Below are 20,882 nucleotides of genomic sequence, written 5' to 3' on the forward strand. Positions count from 1 at the left end.
TCAGAAGGACCTTCAGCACCCAGGTAGACATTAGGGTAGTCGGGGTTTGGAGCCGAATTGTCATCACGTGAAATGGCTGGTATACTGCTGGCGGGCCAGGATGGAGAATGAGGGGAATTCTAAGCGCCCTGAGGAATTTGGGGTGGGACAGGGCTTGCATGGCTGCAGCATCTAAGATAAAGTGCTGTTAAGGTCTCTGGAGGTTGAAAAGAGCAAAGGTATGTGTTGCATTTCCACTTCTTCCCACTTGAGCTCTAAAACTGGGACAGAGCCTGACTTCAGAGTCAGTGTGAGGGACTCCAAGGATGCTCCTTATCTCTGCACTCATGCACCTCAGATGGCCTGGGCTTTGGAGCTACCATGACTCTGACAAACTCCCCACCCGTGGGGAAATCTGCGCTCTCTTCTTCTTGGACAGGGTGAATTACAGTGATCCCTTGCAACCCAAGAGCACCTTGACATGCTGCCCTACCCTTCATTTTGTGCTTGAGTTGCCTGTGTCCCTGATAGAAGGAGCAGAGGAGCAACGCTATTCTAAGAAAGCTACAGAGGACACCCAGGCCTCCTTGTGTCCCTGTGCCTCCTGACCAACATCCACATCCATGAGAGTGAAGTCACGTTCAGGGGTGTAGCTAGCCAAACTGGGAGGTGTTGTCAGATGCCTACTACAGAAGAGCATTTGGTGAGCTGCCTGCTGCTCGGTTCTAGTAGCTGGTCCTCATACCTGGACATACGGTCCTCATACACTTTGGACAGTGCACACACGAGCACTGGTGCGAGACTGTGTGCTTTAGAGAGGGTTGGCTGCATGAGGCTCACAGGCACCTAGATAGTCTAAAGGGAGCATGTGTGATGCTGTGAGATGAGGCCACTGTTATGCCAGTGGGTGGATATATGTGAGAAAGGAAAAGAGAGGGGGAGAGTGAAGGAGAACACATGGATGCCCAGGGATGTGTGAATGAGACAAAATTTGCACGTAGCTGTGTATGCGAGCGGCTCGACTAGAAGCATGTGCGTAGCATAGAAAAAGCAGGGAAGATGCTTGGGATTCAGAGCAAACGCCTGCTGAGTGCCTGCGGTGCATGACGGTGCAGGAATGTATTGGTGGATATGAGCCTGCACAAAGATGGTGCAGAAACCCCCCCTGGTTGTGCCGGGAGTGTGCTTTGCAAGTGTGCAACTCCGTGACAAGAGGTCACCCGTATGTACATGACAGGGTGTGCACACTGGTTTTATTTCCATAGGATATGACTCTTTCTTGAACTCACCTGTTAGCAGCCTTCCTCTCCCCATCCCTCTCCCCCCACTCTCCAGCAGATACCTGCTTGCTTCATTTCCCTTCAGACGTTTATTATATTGTGGAGATAATCACGCTGCAAAATACCTCCCGGTGCCATGAGCACCACCAGGTTGTCTTGTAGCAACGTTTAGATTTCCCTACCCTTTCTTTTCTTTCCCCCTGCACACAAAGAGATGTTAAGGTATTAAAGCCGTCTCTCTCCCTGGAGATAGCGGTGCAGCAGGGCAGGGAAGAAGGCCAGTGGAGCTGAGAGAAACGCTCCATTCGCCTCGCAACAGTGAGAACCCGAGGCCAAAAAAATAACAAACTACCATGCCGGGAACTCCTCTCTTCTTATCTCTTCCTAAGGAGGAAGGAATTTCTGTCGCCATTCCTCACGCGATGTTAAAGCCACATTACACGGGTTATTGCCGCATTAGTCATTTTTAATTAATTTATCATTTAAATTAACACACTTTTTATTTTGTCAGCAATGGGCTGCTACTCCCTCACTAGATTTTCGCCTTGATACCCAGCCAGGAGGAGGATGGCAAGTTATGCTCCACCCATCTCCTCTCCTTATAAAAGGAGCAGCCCCGAGTGCCAGCTTAGTCTCTCTTGCAGCTCGCAGACTAAAATAAAGACCCATCGGCTCGCTCACCTCCCCGTCAGTTTTACCTTTTCTGCTTCTTTCCCTTTTTTATTGTCTTGTCTTGTTGCAACAGAGCGCGGGAGGTAGCAGCAGCTCCGCTCTGAGGCTTGTCAAGGCTCAGCGCCTGCACATACACACACACGCAACCCAGGGAGAGCACATTTGCTCTCACCTGTCTCCAAACCCAAAGCAAACCTCACGTCCGAGCGAACGGCCAACACTTGGAACGAGAAGGCACCCAAGCCAGCATCTTAATGTAAGGAGAAGAAATTCAGTGTATGCTAGCAACTTCTCGCTAAAAAGCAAGTGTGTGCGAGGAAGAAAGGGAGCATTTTAAGAGAAGGACACCTTAAGGAAGATTTTTTTTTTTTATTTCGCACTAAACTTTGGGAAGTTTTTTTTCTTTTTCTTAAATTATTATTTTGTGCATTTTTTTTCTCTAAGAACATTGAGCTACTGTTGCCTGCATGTAAAATCTTTTACATACACACATTTTAAAAAGCAAGACAGCCAAGAGGAAAACCAGCATGTGGACCACCTAGCAGAAGGCAATACTGAAGCATCCCTCTCGGCAAGGGGGACACGGACTCTGGATGCGGATCATTTCGAGGGACTGCATTTCTCTTCCACCGGGCTTATGAGATAGCACCGAGGCAGGCGAGTCACCGAGAATCCCTTCTGCCTCCCCCCTCCAGCACCACCACCTCCTCTTCCAAGGGCGCCCGCAACTCTCCCACCAGCAGCAGCCCGGCTCGGAGGGGAGATGGGAACGCGCGGCGCCCTCGATGCCTGAGGCCGGGCGGCTCTGCGGGAAGCGCTTCCCTCCCGGGGCTCGCCGTCCATGTGCCCGCAGCCGGCGGGGCCTGAAGTCGGCATGAATCTCGGCGTGGTCTTCGCGTTCATCCTCTCCCTGCCCCTGGCCCGCCTGGAGGTGAGTTTCTATCGCGGGCAGCGGGCGGTGCTGCCGAGCTGCCAGCGCCGGAGCCGGGCGGGGGGGAGACCGGCGGCGGTGGCGGCGGCGCCTCCCGACCCGCAGGTGCGGCGGGGTGAAGCCCCGGCGGGGAGCGGAGCTGCGCGGCGGGGACTCGGAGGCCGGGCGGGCGGCGGCTGCGTGCCCCGCGCTGAGGGAAGGGCTGCGCTAATGGCGGGCAGAGCCGGCCCTGAGGGGAGCGACCGTTGGGCCGGTTTCCAGCCCCTCAGGAGGAGCGGTGTCCCCTCAGGACGTGGAAATCCGCCCACCCCGTGCATGGCCCCCACACTGGAGGGGAAGGGGAGGCCGGGTCCCTGGGTGCTGCCGGGGAGCCTCCTGCCCCTCAAGCGGCTTCCCGCGGGGCTGTCACCCTGGGGCACGGTGCCCGCCGGGGGCTCCGCTGCCATTGCGCCTCTCACCTCCTCCGGTTGTTTTGTGAGGCAGGGACCGAGTCCCAGTTGTCACCATGTGAAACCCATTGCCGAGGGGGGGGGGGCTGATGGAGAAAGGGGCGAGGTGGGGGACGGGGTGGCTACAGACAACTGACTCGCGGGTGGCATGGTTACGCGGTAAGGTGCGTGTCAAGCTGGGGCCATGGGAAGAGGCAGGAGATGGGTGTCTCTGCTGCCTGTGCTTGCACAGTCACGCCAGCGCCTTGTCCTGCAGCCCTCCTGCATGCTCCGTTCAGGAGGGAGCTGGGCACAGGGTGGGGACCAGGTGGTGGATTTGGCTGATGGATGTGCACCCCAACCCTCCGTGGTCTCCCAGTGTGGCAATCAAAGCCTCACCCTGAGCCATGGTTGAGGAAAAGGAGCTCCAAGACCCCCAGTCCTGTGCTGCCACATTTCATTGCCCGACTGCTTGCAGATTGAAGGGATCAGAAAGCCCCGATCATCCAGCTCTACCCAAGGTGGTGAAGCTATGGGTTAGATCTGCAGCTTGGGGGTTGTCAAGGGCAGGAAAATACCTCTCCACTAAAACTTTCCTCCCTTTGCATCATTTCTTTCTCTTCCTTCCTCATTTTCGGGCAGGGTGGGTGGGTGCAGCCCTCCGGGGGGTGGCAGGGAAGGGATTGGGTGTGAAGCATCATATCACCTTCCTATGGGCCCAGTTTGCCCTTGCCCAAGCCGCAAAGGGAAGCAGTTAGAGCTGTGGGCTGCCCAGTGGTTATGTTTGTTTTGGGCAGTGGATGGTATTTCCTCTGTGGGTGGCTCAGATCTCTTTCTCCCATGCAGCATGAAACATCAGCTATGGTTGGTGCTGAGGAAGGGTGAAGATGGAAGTGCCTGATCCCAGGGGGCTGTTATTCTGTGCTATAATTACACTGAAGGACTGCACAGCTCTGTGAGAGCCTAGTAGGGTTAGAGCTTGGGAAATCTGGCTGTAGGTTCCTTGGGAGGGATCATGATATTCAGCATTTTATAACCAGAGAACCGAGAAGGTTTCTGCTTGGGTAGATGCTGCTGCCTGCCATCAATCCCCACATCTACTCTGAGGGTAACACATTGCACCCTCTGTACCAGATGCATACATGACTTCTACTGGGAGGCTGACCCATAGGCATCCTCTGCATAGGGCTTGCACCTCCTCTGGTACCCTGCTGGAGAAGGTGCCTGGGGAACAGTAGCTCCCCCTAATCAGCAGTGGCCTGAGCCAAGAGATGGAGCCTCCTGAGTCCCTCTCCCTTCTTCGATCACACCCATTTGGAGCTGCAGGGCCCTGGAGCTCTTCCAGCCGGAGGGAGTACAAGCCTCAGCGGGAAGGTATTTGCCAGTTGGGAAGCGAGGATGCTGAACCGATTTGCATTTGCCCCACGGGCTCTAATAGTTGCCTTGCAACATTTACAGAGCTGGGCTGAGCCCAGTGTGGTTGTGCTGGGGTGAAGCCCCACTGGCAGGGCTTTCTGGAATTCCCGAGGAATGGGGTGCGGCTGGTAGCTCGCTTGTAACCTCGGCCCAGCTCCCCATCACGTCTTCCCGGTGCCACGCTCGGTGGCACTTCCCGATTCTTCCTAGCATGAGGCTGTAACAAGGACAAAGCAGTGTCAGCCCGGATGGATGACATGTGTGGGGTGAGCTCCTGGAAGGAGCCGGGTGAGTCCTCCCTGCCTCCCTCTCACTGTCAGCTGATGCGCAGCAGCAGGAGGGAATGACAGTGGTTTCTGTGCTGTTTCCAGTGCTGCTGGTAGACAACGGGCTCTGGAGGTTGGAAATGCCTCCAGCCCTCGCAGGGGAGGTGCTGGGGGTGTGTGGAGGAGCAGGGTGGAGCAGCGGAGCCCCCTCTGAAGTGGGAAAAGGGTGGGTAGGCCTGGCTGTGTTTGAGCAACGTGGGCAAGATCAAACATTAAGTTTGATTCTTCTAAGGGAGGAAGACGTAAGCCACCATCCTGTGCGGAAGGGGCTCATGTGAGGAGGGTTATGCCACTATCAGGTCGATGTCGGAGTGCCCTGTAGCAGGGAGTGGTGATGGAAGGATGTAAGCCCTGTGCCAAGGGAGCAAGAGCCTCTGGGCTTCAGCAGGCTGATGGCAGGTACTGCCAGTCCTGCCATGGAATGCAGTGGAGTCTCCCCTCGGGGTCCTCACATCAGCTTCAGAGGGAATTAAAAAATGCTGTTTGTTTGGGTTGGGGTTTTTTGCCTGGCTGATCACCCTGCTGCCGAGATCCCCTACCACGGTCAGCATGGAGGTGCTTGGAAAGTCCTTCCCTGCTGGGCAGAGGAGACTGGTACTGCTGGTACCCTTCTGTCCTTCCGGGTGCAGTCAGAGGTGGCTGTGTTAGACACATCACTTCCAAAAAGCGGACTGGAGGAGTCCTCACCTCGGGAGTATCCTTGGCTGGTTTCTTTGAGCCCTGAGGGTCTACCTTCCCTGCCGGTTGCACAATCCTTGCTCCGTCCTCCTCTGTGTCTGCTTGTGCAAGACTATGCAACCCTTGCCTCTGAGTAGCTGGAGGGAGGACCCAAGCACAGCCCTGCTTATTCCCTGCGCCACCTTGGCAGCAGCTCATTGCTGCTGCAGCATCCCTGGTCCTCAACAGCATGTGGTGGCAGAAAGCTCCAGAGGCACCTCCAGAGGTGGTGGGGTAAAGGAGGAGGCTGATTTTGGGAGAACGTGTCTGTGTGTGCCTTCTGTTTGCAGGGCACTGCTTCATGTGCATTGGTTTACTGCTGATGTCTGGGAGGAGGGAGGCAAAGCCAATGCACCAAGAGGCCCCGGTGTTCCAGCTACAGTGCAGCACAGGCAGGGCCCCTGCAGCCTTGTGTGCTGTGGGTCTCACTCCCCAAGCACCAGCAGCTGGGAGAAGGGATGGGGACATCCCTGCCAGGGTCTGGCAGAATGCGGGGTGACCCTGTGGTTTGGTGCAGAGCCAGCAAACCACACTGCACTGAGGCAGAGGGAGGGAGGGAGGGAGAGAGGGAAGAACAAACTTACTTTCTTATAGGAATTCAGGGCCTCGTGGGACTATGAGGCCAGGCCTTGGGGCACTTGACAGCCAGCCAGGAGTCCATTGAGACAAAAGTCTTCTTTGATGTGCCGCGCAGTAAAAAAAGAGAGATTGTTAACCTGTGTTAGACAAATAACTCCAGAGGAGCTGCTAAGCAGGAAAGGCACCAGCTGCTTGGGCTGGTCTGTTGGGGATCGCACCTCCCGCAATGCTCCTCCACCTTCTCACCCCATGGATGGCTGAGGAACCTCTGTGTCCCTGTATGCCATCCCCCACCAAGTGCCCTAAGCCTAAGTGTGGGCAGTGCCCCCAGTCTCAGAGCCTCCCGGTCATAGGGCTGGGCTGGGGGGGGCAGCAGCATGGCTGTTCCCATCAGAGACCCCAAAGGGAACAAGGACAAGCCATGCAGCTCAGGTCTGTGCAGCTCCTCTTAGGCCAGCCTTGGGCACGGTTCTGCGGCACAAGAGGAAAGGAAGGAGCCTCACAGACTTGCGGTTGTCACTGGCAGAGCTGCCTCGCAAAGCCTGGGGATGACGAGCTGTGTGGGCTGGTGATACACCACAGCCATGCTGGTAGTATCTGCAACAAGAAAAAATTGGCACCTAAAACTGCTACTGTGAGCAGGGAGCGGAGCTTATTCCTACAGACAGCCTCCAGCAATCCGGCTCTTGAGGGCCTGCATTTGCAATCCCTGATTCCTATCTGTTCCCCCTGCTCTGTGAGCAAGGTGACACCTCCCAGCTCGCCTCCAGAGTCATCGAGTCTCGTAGCACCTGCCACAATCTCCCCCAGCGAGTGCCGGAGGTTAAAATAAAGTTCCATTTCCTACACGGATTGAGTGTCAGGAAGGACCAGGGGCATCCGTGCACAGCAGCATTCGCACACAAATGCATTTTGGCTGACAGGTGCAAGCATTAAAAACCCTGAGCTCTGGCTGCAAGTCCTGGGAATTGCAGATGATCCCTTTTCCAGTAAACGTGTGTGGCACAAGGCAGGGAAGTGCTGCAGAGCCTCTCTGGCACTGGGCTGTTGGTCCCACTCTTCCTCACACAGCAGGAGTTGTCAGAAGGCATCTTCATTTCGCAGCTATTCAGTGATCCCTGAATTATACAAGTCTCTCTCTCACTGTGCATTCATCACTGATGCCGCTCCCTTCTCCCTCAAAGACTGAGGAAGTGATGCCTGGGGATGTGAAATCTGCTTTTCGCTGCAGGCGGACAGCCAGATCTGTGGCAAGATGTGACAGTGACAGGGACGGAGCGGGGCAGAGAGGCTTGCTCTGACTCAAGCTCTCTGGTGGATCTGGCTCCGGAGGTTTAAGATGCTAGTGCTGTCTACTCTGTGGCTATCCCAGCAGGTGTCTGCCCCGTGACTCAGGCTGCAGCAGCCTTCAAGGCACCATGTCCTAGTTTAAGTCACAGTATCAGCGGGTGGGCTAGCAGGACACTCCTATTGCCCTGTTAGTAGAGGCGAAGGGCGGGTGGCCAAGAGACAGGCACGTGTGGGAGGGTGCCAGGCTCAAGCAACCATGCAAAAGTGGCTGCAGGTTTAGGCTAAAGCCCTCAGGGTTTAAAAGCCAGTGTTTAACCACCTGCCTGGGGGTTTTCCTCGGCTCCAAGTGGAAGGGAAATGTTCTGCAGGGAACGCAGGCAGGGAGGGAAGAGAGGTACACTAGAAGGACCACACACATGCCACCTACTGCCCATAAAAACCCCACATGAAAATCCCTGCGTTTCACAAGCACACGAGCCAAATTCTCCTCTCAGTTACAGGGGCATGTGTAGGGCTGCGGCTCAGACGGCATCCAGCACCCGGCTGAAAGAGCAGCTTTTCCGCATGAGTAGCCCTGAATGAAGAGAGCGAGGAGCTAAGCAAACACTTTGGCCAGTACTTTCCTCCTCTCTTTTTCTAGCCTTTCGGAAGTACATTTTAATCAGTGCTTGCTTTCCCACACCGCTCCTTTGTAGTCTTGAGAAGTGCTGTCACTAGGGCCCATTCAAGCCTGGGGCCAGAGTCAAATTCCCAAGAGACTGATGGCGTTGCACCTGCCTGCACAAACCCTGAATTTGTCCCATCGTCCGATGCCTGCAAACCTGCTTACTTCAGGGGTTTTTTGGCACTGGCACGCAGTGACATCCTGACTCCCGTGTGCTTCTTCATCCAAATGGGCTCCTCAGCCCACCACCTCAAAGAGTCTTTCATGTCCTCCCTGCAGCCTTGGTGGTTTCAAACAGGCTCACGCCGGAGCAGCCTCAGCTGCGAAGGTCTGTCTTCTCCTCCAACCCCAATCTGGTGTTTTTTCTTTTCTGAAGAGTATGCAAATGGTGTATATTATTGGGCCACTGTGGTTTGAAAACACACGCGCAAGCACACGCACATACACCCCGTATCTGACAAAGCCCGTTAGGGAGTTTCATAACGGAGGGAAATATTGGGAAGCTTTTATCAGATAGCGTAAGGGAAGTCTGTTAAAACGCCTTTACTGCAGGCAGCAGGAATGAGAGGCCACCTGGAGAAGCCATACAGCACCGGAGAAGGAAGCCTTGCTGGCTGCTTGCACAGCGTTTGGGGCTCTGCTGCACGGCCTGGATACTTCTCGGCTTTGTCAGTCACTTTGTAGGAGCCAGTGACAGGGGCTTCTGCTTTTTTGCTCAGGTTTCAGGCTCGTGCCTTCACGTGGGCATGTCTTTGGTTCTGTCATGCCTCCCCCATGCTCCTTCGACTCCCCCAGCTCCCGCTCCGTGACGCAGTCAGTATTCGGAGGTTGCCTCTTTAATGCTTGTTTCTCACCTTCTTTCCTCTTTGTCATCTGGCAGGGGGACCCCATACCTGAAGACATTTATGAGATTTTGGGTGACAGCTCATTGCGCTCCATCAGTGACCTCCAGCGCGCCCTGCGGATAGACTCCGTAGGTAAATCTCCTCTTCACCAAACGCTCCTCTATTTTTTCTTCACTCTTTGGTGGGGAGGGAGGGAGTAGTCTGTTTTCAACAGACATCACTATAAATATAGGAACCATTCAGGAGCCTGGCTATTTACACACCCAAAAACCCCAACAACCTGTGGGAATTAGGCAACTAGGAGCTGTTCTAGATCTCCTAACTGCTTGGCCCATCAAGGGACACTGGCTTTCAAAAGTGGTAGAAGATGGGCACAGTGAGTGCCAGGAACTGAGGTCAGCACTTTTCACCCTGGGAGATGCGCTAGCATCAGAGCTTCAATTGAGCAAGCATCAGTTTAGGAGGTAGAGAAATGGGAGGTACAAATAGGGTGATAGAGGAGCAAAGGGCTGAGCGGGTGTCCAGGGTTAGCATCCACAAAAGGCCATAGGCTCCCAGAAGCTCTTAGGACGAGTGTGTCAGAGCAAGTGTCCATGGGCGAGATAGGGCACAAGGGGCTAAGTCAGGGTAGCGTGGCTCCCCTTCTGCCCACATATAAGAGCTGTGGGGTCTGCAGTGCCTCTGGGTCACTCGGGCAGGGCTGAGTGCAGCGAGTGGCAGGAGCGGTGGAGCGCAGAGGGGTCGGCACGTGTGGGAATTGGAGCACACGCTGCAGCGGCTGGGCTGGCCCAGGAATTTATTTATAAACGGTCTCTTCAGAGCAAATTCCTTTCTATTCTAACCCCGCTCCCGCCCGTCGGCCCCCGGCCCCCCCCAGCTCTCCTTCTCTCTCGTGTTTTGTCTGTTTGGAGCTTTGTAATCCTTGCCGAGACACTATCTACGGGGGAACAGAATTTCCTGCTTTTGTTTCCTATGCCAGTCCAACCACTGGCGCAGTCTCAAAAGCATTCCCGCTGCCTTTCAAAACGGCCCTGGAGGGGCAGGGGGGGGAAAGCAAGGGGGAGGGCACCAGCTGCATTCAGCTATTGTTTGCTTTAGAAAGAGGCGACGAGGCTCCCCACCACCGCCACGGCCACTCCCTGCCCTCACCAGTTCCCTCCTCCTCCTCGTCCATGAGCCACACAATGGGGCAACTTCCAAAATTAGCTGGGCTGGATTGTCCCAGGCTGGTCCCCTCCACCCCAACTGTCTTCAGCGCTGACCTGGGGTGTAGTAGAAGGACAACCTGGGAGAGGGAGGGAGGGACCTGGTTTTCAATAGGAGATTTGTTTCGAGTCAACAGTTGTTGCTGTTTTCCCCCCTCTCCCTCCTCTCATCAACTCAACTTGTGCACAAAAGGCAGCCCCCACCCTCGTTTGATGAAATGCCAGGCAGGGTGGAGAAGGAGCGGCTGAGAAGATGCGTGCAGTCTGTCATGTCCCGGTGTCTAAGGAACAGATACATCTCTATTGCGGTTACCAACCACCCTCAGAATGAAGAAATAACATGGGCTCCTCTTCTTGGATTGGGAGAAGGCTGCAGAGCTTTGAGCCACTGGTTTCATTTCAGGTCCCACAGGGGAAAGGCTGGTCAGGGAAACAGAAAATAAATGAGGTGCTGCCTCATTTGTTGCACCCTCTGGCTTTCATCTGCTCCCAGGTAGTGACCAAGGGGCATCACCATTCGCTTGCCCTGTGTGCAGTTAGTGTCTTAGCAAAACAATCCCAAAGTGGCTGGACTTTTTCGCTGTGCTGTCAATGCACCCTGTGTGTGTCATAGCTGCTGTCCCCACTGCCTGCTCAGGGAGCCAGGATTAGGTAGCTCCAGAAGGCAGATGAGCTCTTCTTACCTTAGACACTACAACAGAGGGGTGTAGAGTGGGGCTCATCACCCTTAACTGTGGCTGCCCTAGAAGCAGGCAAGCCCATCTAAGCCAGTCATCCAGACAGCCTCTGTAGCCCCTAGAGAACAACTGCCCTTCTAGTGTATGATCCATCAGATCTCCTTTTGGGTGTCTGCCTCAGGGCAAGATGAATGGTGTCCTAGATCTGATCATACCTCTCCAGCTGCTTTAAAGGGTGTCTGTCTCTCCACCTCATGTGTAGATGTGCTCATGCACATGATTTCTGACTCGTGAATATAGCCCCTGTGCATTCATCCCAAATCCTTCAGCAATTGCTTCAGTGCTGAGTGGACAGCAAAGTCTCTGCTCCCCTTTATAAGAAGCTGCACTAGGGCAGGGCTGAGGAAGAGGAATGGGACATGATAGGTATGGGAAGTCTGCTCCAGCACACATCTGATAAACAGAGATCTTCCACTGGCCCCAAATTCCCTTTAAGAAAATTGCTCCCTTGATGCTGACGTCCATTCAGCTTCCTTCAGCTGCTAAAGCAGGTCAGAGAAGGAAAGAACTGTGGCTGGGTGGGAGCTATCTCTGAGTGCAGCCATTGTCCGGAGCTCAGGAGGGGCTGTGTGTTGGAGTGCTCCATGGGGATTATGGGCATTTCTCTATTCACCGCTTCCTATGGGAAAAAGCAGTGGGGTGGGAGGGAACTGCTTAGGACTGGCCTGAATGCTATCGGTCTTCCTCTCCCATCACTGAGTGAACTACCTCCAGATCCTGCAGCTTACCTTAGAGCGGTAGGGGGGAAAAGTAATTTTAACTTTCTTTTTCAGTTCTTCTCTCATAAAAGTGACCCTGACCTAAAGCAGCTGCGGTGGGTTGGGAGAGAAAAAGCAAGCGCCCCACCTCTCACCCATCATCCCCTTCACCTGCTCTTTTACCCCCCAACTCTCCCAGTCCCAAGCCATGCCATCAAGGCACCCCGGTGTCACCCACCAACCTTTCCGCTGGTCCCATCTTATCTTTGATCCTCCTTGCTGTATCCCGGTCTCAGCCAGCTGATCCGAGTCCCTCTGCTACTCCTCTCTGACACCAGAAAGCCCTGCCATAGAACTTGGCATACTTGGGCTGGAGTTTTCCTCTCCCAGACCTGACTGGGATCCCTCTTTCATGATAGGCTTTTTGCTTTGAGCTGGACAGTCTGAGCTAGCTGCAGACCAAGAGTGTCCATGCCCAGCACAGCTGTGACCTTGCTGGTGGATTTACACCTAGCGTGACGTCCTGGGGCCGTGGCTTATCTAACTTCTCTACATGTTGTCTGATGAGCAAAGCAGAGTGCCTGCTGTCTTCTCCTGCCTCTACCCGGTGCTATTAAGTCGTGTCTTTCCCTTTGCAGAGCAAGATAGCTCGAGCCTGAACCTGAGTACAACTCAGCCTGGTCAAAACCCAATGGTCCTGTCTCGAGAGCGACGAAGCCTAGGTGAGTTGGGGTGCACCCTGTGGTTGTTGGGGCACTCACCTGAGCAGCTGTAGGTGGATGCAGATGCATGTCTTGAGATACACGTGTGGTGTTTGAAGTTACAGTGTGCTTGGATGTGTAGACAGACAAGAAGGAGGGTCTGGGCCTCATGCAGGAGCTGGGTGTTACACCCCAGGAGGGCAGGAGAGGGAGTCTGGAGCTCTGCGAGCTGCTCTGCTTTAAATCCTGCTGGTGCTGATTTTATCTACAGAAGAGTCATCTCCTGCTGAGCTCCTGGGGCCTCCTCTACAAGGTGTGGCTGTGTCCAGGGAGGGAACTGGAGGACTGGGAGAGAGAACATGTGTGTGTGTGTAAGAGCCATGTGTGGTCGTTCCCTTCTAGTAGAGGTGGCTGCAGCAGGCTGGTAACAGCAGCAAAGCCTTTTTCATGCCCCCTTCTTCTCCCGGCCCCCTGCAGATGCTCTGGCAGCAGCAGAGCCGGCTGTCCTTGCGGAGTGCAAGACACGGACCGTGGTCTTCGAGATCTCCCGCAATATGGTGGACAGCACCAACGCCAACTTCGTGGTGTGGCCACCCTGCGTGGAGGTGCAGCGCTGCTCCGGGTGCTGCAACAACCGCAATGTGCAGTGTCGCCCCATGCAGATTCGCGTGCGGCATGTCCAGGTAAGCGAGACACTTCCCACTGCTCCCTCCTCTTGCAGCTCACCTCCATCCTTATCCCCCAAAACCCAAACCAGTGTGGGTTTCAGGCTCACATATCTGTTCCCTTGCACCGCTTCTGTGGTCACATCTCCTCCATTAGCCACGCAGCACTGCAGCCTCTGGTGCGGGGTGACATCCCTCCGTGCCAGCCACTGGGAGGGCTGGTGCTGTCCAGCAGCTGGGGACTGTCACCACAGCAGAGCTACAGGGCACTGTCCCCAGATGCAGCTCCACACTCTGGCTATTTCTGGGGCTCGAGGCGGCCTTGTCTGCTGTCTTAGAGCAGAAGAAACAGGATGCTTTCATTATGGGAACTGGTTTTGATGCAGAAAGAGGAGGGCTTTGCAGTTCAGTCTCCATTCCCCTGCTGCTGCTGCAGCTTCTTCCCAAGACACACACTGGAGCAGCTCCTCCTCTTTCTCAGCCCCACGGTTGCCTCCTGACCCGCTCCAGCACTAAGCAGACACCTGATAGTTAACCTCTTGCTCTGGTCCTTCCCTCCTCACAGCTACCAGTGATCTCCTCACAGCTTCCTCCCAGACAGCTGGTTTAAAAATAATACTCATCCCATACTAATCCTCTGCCTGAGCCGTAAGAGACTCCCCCAGGCAGGCAGGCAGGCAGGCAGCAGAGGCTGGCTGAGAGAGGTTGTATTCACACAGCCCTTTTCATCAGGAAATTCCTTTCTCAGAAAAGCCAGGCCGATTGAGGGAAAAATGTGGGGGGGAGCAGGAGTTGTTTTTGTGGAAAAAAACAAGTGAGAGGTCAAAAGGCAGCCTGAAAAAGTGACCTGGAAATGGTTTCTTTGAGGACAGAGGTCTCTCTATTGTTTGGCTGGAAGTGTTTGTCTAGCGAGCAGCGTGTGGTCTGAAGCGTGCGGAGTGGGCTTTCAAGGAAAGATAAACAGGCCTGGCTGCTTCTGCGCCGGCTGAGGGATGCTGCTGGGGGCAGTGGGTTTGAGGAATTCCATCCCAGAGCGAGTATTTATAGCTCGTGGAGCACTTCAGGGACCACAGTCTCGTTGAGTGGGGTCAGCCCTGGCTGCTCCTGCAGTGGGAGGGACCCCCTAGAAAGCTTGTGCCCTGTGGTGGGATGTGGAGCAGTGAAGTCTGTCCTCTGAGTCAGCACTGGTGGAGAGTCCGAGGGAATTTCCAGAGAACCGCCTTTCCTGTGAAACACGGAGCTGAGGGCTTCAGCCCTGCGAGTTATTAAAGAGCGTGAGACAAATTCAGACAGGCCTCAGCAGCGCTGGTGAAGCTGCGCTTGCTTGCATCAGGCCTGAGTTTTTCTCCTTTTGCCCTTCATGTAGGATCCTGTGGGAGTTAATTCTGGTTGCCCCCAGGTCCCCACCATCACATCTGTCAGAAACAGGCTGGCATGCTCTGCACGTCCCATGTGTCTGTCTGGTGATCCACCAGTCATCCAGCTTAAGCAGCGGCAATGGTTAGGAACAGAGGAGAACAACCAGTCACATCCGAACTTGTCTGGTCTAGGTTTGCTCTACGCTGGTGTGTGCAGATTTAGCTCCCATACACACCACCCCTGAGTTTGAACCGTGCTCTATAAACTGCCTTCTGACCCTCTCGGAAGAAAGCCAGCAGTGAAGTGCACCGACACTGATTGTTTTACCAGAGTGGGAGCTGCAGCTCTATAAATCTCTTGCTTCTCTCTCCCACGTAGGTGAACAAGATCGAATTTGTCCAGAGGAAGCCAAATTTCAGGAAAGTCATTGTGCCTTTGGAGGACCATGTGCAGTGTCGGTGTGAAGCTGTGTCCCGTCCACCTCCTAGGACCAGCCGGCCAGTGCCACGTGAACAGAGACGTAAGGATCCTGGCATGGGTAGAGTGGAGGGAGGTGTGAGAAGAGAGGCTGGGGGGGGAAAGGAAAGAACCCTCCACTGGTTTCAGTCTGCTAAGCTCCAGTGAGTCCCATGGGCTGGTTTATACCAGCTGAGGGACCTTTCCCAGGATGTGTGCCTGCCAGCAAGGGGCTGAAACTGAGGGAAAGGAAGGAGGGGAAGGTGAGGGGTGACGGGAAGGGCATCGTGGGAAAAGCGAGAAGCAGAGACTGCGGAGAACAGAGGACAAGGGACAGAAGAACAGAAGGAGGCCTTGTGGACCTCCTGTTGCAGAGCTCTTTGTTGACAGCGCATGGAGAAAGATATTTCAACATGAGCCCTGCCCCTCTCTGTACAGACATTCTCCCCTTGTCTTGGCAGGCTTGTCACCGTCGTTCACCACAGCCGCTGTCTCACAGAGGCAGCGAGTACGCCGGCCGCCAGTGCAGAAGAGGAAACATAAGAAGTACAAGCATGTCAACGCTAAGAAAGTGCTGAAAGAAATCCTCATAGCATAGAAGTGCTGGCAGGGGAGAGAGAGCACAAGGCAGGTAACAGCAAGCTGCTTTTCCAGTCAGGGGAGATGTTCTCCTGGGACACGGTTCTGCCCAGGCATCTCAGAGCCTACCTGCAGCACTCTTTGTTTTCAGTGTGGGGCTACTGCAGGGCCTGGGCATGATAAAACCCAGCTTGAAGGAGGGGGGAGGACTAGGCTGGGATACAACGTGTGCATCCTATTTATGGCTTTATGGCTCTTTGCAAAGGAGAGAGGTGGAAGCATCATGCTGCAGCCACACTTGCTCTCAGGCCCTGCCCTCTCCTTCCTCTGCCTCCCTTACAGGCAGCCTGTAAGGCTGACTTCTCTCTATACCTAAATCCCCTTGGGGTCCGTGTAATTCATCTCTTCTGTGGAGCAACTCCTGTTCTCCTTTCTCTATTGATTCTCCGTTGAAAGCAGACAATTAATGTTGCTCTGGGGATCCCTTTTCCTTTTATTTCATTAGTTGTGTTGGCAGAAAGACTGGAAAGCAGCAACACTTTTGGTTCCTTTCTCTCCTAGCGGGAAGGCTGTGTGCATAAGAAAGGTCATACCAGGGGAAAGGAGAACTGGAATCTCTGGCAAGAGATCTGGACTTTGTCAGTCCAGGGTCTGATTCTTCTCTCCCTGACTTGTGTAAACAGGAGTAATTCCTTCGTCACTAGAAGAATGTCACTGGTACATGGGAAAGGAGAATAATCCCTGGTTCCCTATGAGAGAGGGAAAGGAGCAGAAAAGAGAGACAGAGCAGCCAGGGCACAGCCGTAGGGAGGAGGCTGAATTTACAGAGAGGCAGCACAGCCTAACAGGGAAAGCCCTAGCCTATGACTCAGCAGTTCCAGCTCTGCCACAGACCCTTCTATGAGCTTAAGCCACTCGCTTCACATTCACTTCCCCTTGCCTCTTCGGGAGGGGGGATGGAGGTGCTTCCACATGTGATATTTCAGGAGCTGGAGACTAGGGGTGCCAGGCAGTGCCTTAGGATTGGTATTCCCACACTTAGCACTATGAGGCTCTGATTATCCCAGAATCCTCCTGGACAGCCCAAAGTTCCCGTGTTGCAAATCCTGGCAAATCTCAGCTGTGGCTCAAGCTGTCCAGGAGGAAAAATAGAGATGGTCAAAAGCCCTCCTGGGCTTCTAATCTGGTGCTTCAACAGAATCATATCCAGAGGAGAAAGCAGGAGAGAAGGGGAGTTGGAGGGGAGAGGGTTCCATGTTCTAACGTGTGTTTTTGTTTCATTTCCAGGTTTATTTAATATATTTGCTGTATTGCCCCTATGGGGTCCTTGGAGTGATCACTTTTCCTCTTTGTCCGTCTGCCTCGACGTCTGATTCAGACGGCAATTGGTGCTTCCCGTTCCAGCAGTGGACCTTCTCCCACCAAAACCTCTCCCTTCTTTCATTTATTAGCATAAAGTTTTACACTCACAAACAAGGACAGACAAGATCTATCTATCTATATATATATATATGAGAAAAGAACAAAGTACAGATAAACCCATGAACCCCGACAGCCACAACATGCGATGAGGACAGGACAATGCCTTCCCCGCTCCAGAGGACAGGATAGAAAATGCGAAAGTGGGTCCAATTTCTTCCGAGGGAAGGAGAAAACCACATGGACAGAGGGCAGAAGGGGAATGTTCTCCTTTTCCCTCGTGTTTCTGGTAAGGCTGGGGGGCCTGGCTGAGATCAACGCTTGCACTGGACCTTCATTTTGCAAACAGGCATATCTCAGATTGCGATGATGGAAAATGCACTATGGACTTTATCGCCCTACCTGGACAGATCTATATATTTTTAACGTGCGTGTGTATATTTTATTTTAAGAAAAGGAAAACCAAAACCACTAAAATATACAACATCTCGGGGAACAGAACACAAAAAGAACCACAAAGCAAAACAAAAGAAGCCAAAAGCATTCCCTTCTTCCCTTTCCCCTCCGGCTCCTGGTGCTGACTGGAAGGTGTTTGGATCATGGGGAAGGAGCGGACGGCAGCAGGCCCCTGCCAAAAGGGGACCCCCATCTTTGCACATGCTGGTGGAGAATTCAACTTTCCAGGCTCGGACTTTAAAAGTATTTTTTAATTCACTCTGTATGTGTGCGTGTGTATATGTGTGTGTGTGTGTGTGTGTGTGTGTATATATATATATACGTGTGCGTGCGTGTGTATGTGTGTATGTGTATTTATACATACATATATAAATATATATATATATGTTCTTCAGCAGATTTCATTCCCCAGCGGCAGGAAGCTCAGAGGCACGCGCAGTGGCTTGGCTGGGCTGGCAGGAAAGCGCACTGTTACTGCAACGTGCCTGCAAGGGCTGGGAGGGGACAGGCAGAGGCATCATCTGATCTCTCATTGCCCTTTTCTCTCCCTCTGCACCAGCCCCCCCTCTCCCCAACACAAGTTCCTTGCAGGAGGCAAAGTGGCATCACAACGAGACCAACAACAGCCAAACTTAGAAGCATGACTTAATCTCAGTGAGCTGTCCTTGCCTGCTCTGTGGTCCTGAGAGCAGCATCATGTCATTCCCCTGAGGTTTTTAACCCCTTCACGGGTGTCCTGCACACCGTGCCCCACCCGCTCTCTCCCTGCCAGTGTCCCCTATCTCCCATCACTTTCCTCCCATCTTCCCTCTCAAATTCCTTCTGGATTTTTGCCTGTTCGATGTTCCCACATAGCTTGGAAGTTTGTCCGAGATGTGGGCAGCTCTATGTAGGTATTGAGAAACAAATGAGGGTGGTCTTTGCAGTTGGCAGCAGCCATCTGAGAGAGAAACGAGCTCTTCTAAGTGAGGAGGACTCAGAGAACAGCAGGAGGTCAGTTGTAGAGTCCCTCCTGTGCCACTGCCTGCTCCAGCGGAGGGAGGAGGACACCGGGGACAAGGGCTGTTTCTGCACACCTGGTAGCCACTGTTAGCAGACACGTTACGTGGAATGGGAATTTCCAGCACTACCGCAGAAACCCGGTCTCGGATTGTGCTGTGCTGGGCGCTGCGGTTAGACATGAAGAATTGCCTGCCCACAGCTCCGGTGGCAGCCCCTGCCCCTCCTGCTCCAGCCGCTTCTCCCGCACACACAGGCAAAGCCCCGGGCAAGGAGGAGAAGCCACAACCTGGGAGCTGTTACAGGTCATGGAGGGACCCAGCCCTCGCCTCCAGCAAGCCCAGAGCACTTCTCTTACCATTGCCGATGCAGCACGTTGCTCCCTTCCTCCATCCCCAAGCCCTGAAGTCTTAAGACACTTTGTTCTCCTGTTCCAAAATCTGTTTCCTTTGGTTTGTAAAGATGGTAAGGTTTTATTTTATTTTGATTCCCCCCCTTTTTTAATGTAAGATTAATTTATACTCAGTGCTGTATTTAAAGTTGTAAAAAAAAAAGGAAAAAAAAGGAAACCACCTCTCAGACGACATTCTCTCTTTCTTTTGTGTGCTGAATGAAATGCAGAGGCCAAACCAGCTCCCCATGGTGCAGAGTGGGATTCCCAGGGCCTCCAGTTTCATTTTCAGGATGCTTATTGCAGAGATGGCAGAGAGAAGCAGCCGTGCTCCTCCTTCCTGCCCATCACCCAGCTCTCGGGCCGGTTTGAAAGAACTCAGGCGCTGGGGGTTTTGTCTTGAATTGGACCCCTTCTCCTTCGCTGCTCTGTTCGGACACCCGGACAGAATCTCCCTGCACTTTCATCCCATCTCCGGATTCCTCTGCTTTGAAGGGCTTGGGACAGTCAGCAGTGTTTACACTCCCCAAAGCTGTACAAACAGTCGGCCCCTTCCCTCCTTAGTCACATCGTCTAGACAACAGCCCTCCTTCCCTCGCTCAGAAAGGCTCTTGTTTCCCTTTCCTCCCAGCACAGAGGGTGCCGCACATCTGGCATTGGGCATGGGCCGTGGGGAGTGAAGGCAGCTGCATCCCCGTGCCTCAGTTCTGGGGTTCCCTCCGCACACACACAGTATCCCCAATACATGGGTCAGCTCTGAGGAGCGCAGACCCAAGTGGGGACTTGTGCTGGGATGGTGAACCCGGGGAGCTCAGGGTCTGGGTGTGCTCCAGGCTGTCCTTGCAGGACAAGCCTGGCACTCCCAGGTGTGTGCTTTGCTCCAGATGGCCCATTTTCGGGTAAGCATGTGTTTTGCTTGATCCTCCAAAGGAAGCTGGTGCAGGGGTGAGCTCTATCCACCCCCAAGGACAGAACACACAGGCAAAATCACAGCGAGGGTAATAATCACATCCCTGCTCTGATTTTCTTAGGATAATCTAGTGAAAAGCGAGATTTGTTTGACTTGAGACTTCTTTGGCTTGATGGCCTGTCAGCAGGGAATCTGTGAAGCAACGTGTACGCAGAGGGATACAAGCCACGGGAAGCATCAGCTTGGACCGAGGGGCGGGCGGAAGGGCTTGGCATCCCAGGGGACCAGCACACCGCCCAGCCGCAGCGGTCCCGAGGGAAGCATGCAACCCCATCCGCAGGCTTTCAACAGCTTGAAATGAAGAGGTGCTGAAAGGGAGCTCACACCTCCACAGCGCCTGGCGTCCGCCCGGAGCGTGCTTGAACGCCGCTTGCTTGCAGCGCCCTGGCGCGCGTTCAGCACAGGTCAGCGTGGGGCGCAGGGAGGAGGGAGCAGGAGGTTTGACATCGACCCCACAAAGCCAAGCACAGGAAACAAACCCCCGCATAAGCCCCGGGAGGGCTGCAGCATCTCCTCCGTGCAGGGGTGCCAGGTTGGCTCAACCAGGGCTACAGGTGATCGTAGAGGCACCAGGGAGCCTTGGCAGCTGTCCCTGGTTTAATGGCTCAGCTGCAGCTTTACCTGCAGGCCCAGCCTCGGGATGTGTCATTCAACAGGAGGTGCATCTTCCGATGGAGGAAACGCACCCAGCCTCCCAGGCAGCGGAGAGAGGATTCAGAGAGGGCTCCTACTGCTCCTGAAAGCGGCAGGCAGATGGGAGAGCGAGCTCATGGGCTATCCAGGTGCAAAAAGAAAACCCTTATGTGTTCAAGCCGGGCCTCGGGCTGTTCAGCATTGTCGGTTTGCAATGCTAAAGCTCTTGCGTTGCTAAATGAAGTGAAAAATCATCTTGTAAGAGTTCCCTTGAGGGCCAGGGAAAACCCTTGACTGCTTATTTTATTGGCACTCGGGAATACAAAGGGCTTAAGCGCACCCCACACTTGGCTGTGAGGAAGGAAGAGCCTTCTTCAGCCTAGCCATGAAGGCCACAAAGGCATTCTCCTCCCTGGGCTCAGCTTGTGCCTCCCTGCCATAAGCCATGCCCTGTCCTGCTGCCTCTGCTCCAGACACGGCTGGAGAT

The 20,882-nt window shown here is 54.0% G+C and overlaps 1 protein-coding gene across 2 annotated transcripts; it reads left to right on the plus strand.

The window, feature by feature from the left end:
• Nucleotides 1-1,892: 1,892 nt before the first annotated feature.
• Nucleotides 1,893-18,978, plus strand: PDGFB (platelet derived growth factor subunit B). 2 transcript variants are annotated; one of them, XM_061363410.1, is made up of 7 exons: nucleotides 1,893-2,862; nucleotides 9,163-9,259; nucleotides 12,406-12,489; nucleotides 12,946-13,151; nucleotides 14,871-15,012; nucleotides 15,410-15,579; nucleotides 16,815-18,978. In XM_061363410.1, the coding sequence occupies exons 1-6, from the start codon at nucleotides 2,773-2,775 to the stop codon at nucleotides 15,544-15,546; spliced, it is 756 nt and encodes a 251-aa protein (XP_061219394.1). In that variant the 5' UTR covers nucleotides 1,893-2,772; the 3' UTR covers nucleotides 15,547-15,579; nucleotides 16,815-18,978. The 2 variants fall into 2 exon arrangements, with proteins under 2 accessions (XP_061219394.1, XP_061219403.1); XM_061363419.1 differs by having other exon boundaries at nucleotides 15,410-15,575.
• The last annotated feature ends 1,904 nt before the right edge of the window (nucleotides 18,979-20,882 follow it).

This window comes from Neopsephotus bourkii, unplaced genomic scaffold, assembly GCF_033783945.1.
Source record: "Neopsephotus bourkii isolate Nb327-2 ecotype Australia unplaced genomic scaffold, CSIRO-AGI_Nbou_v1 NB_107, whole genome shotgun sequence".
NCBI lineage: Eukaryota > Metazoa > Chordata > Aves > Psittaciformes > Psittacidae > Neopsephotus > Neopsephotus bourkii.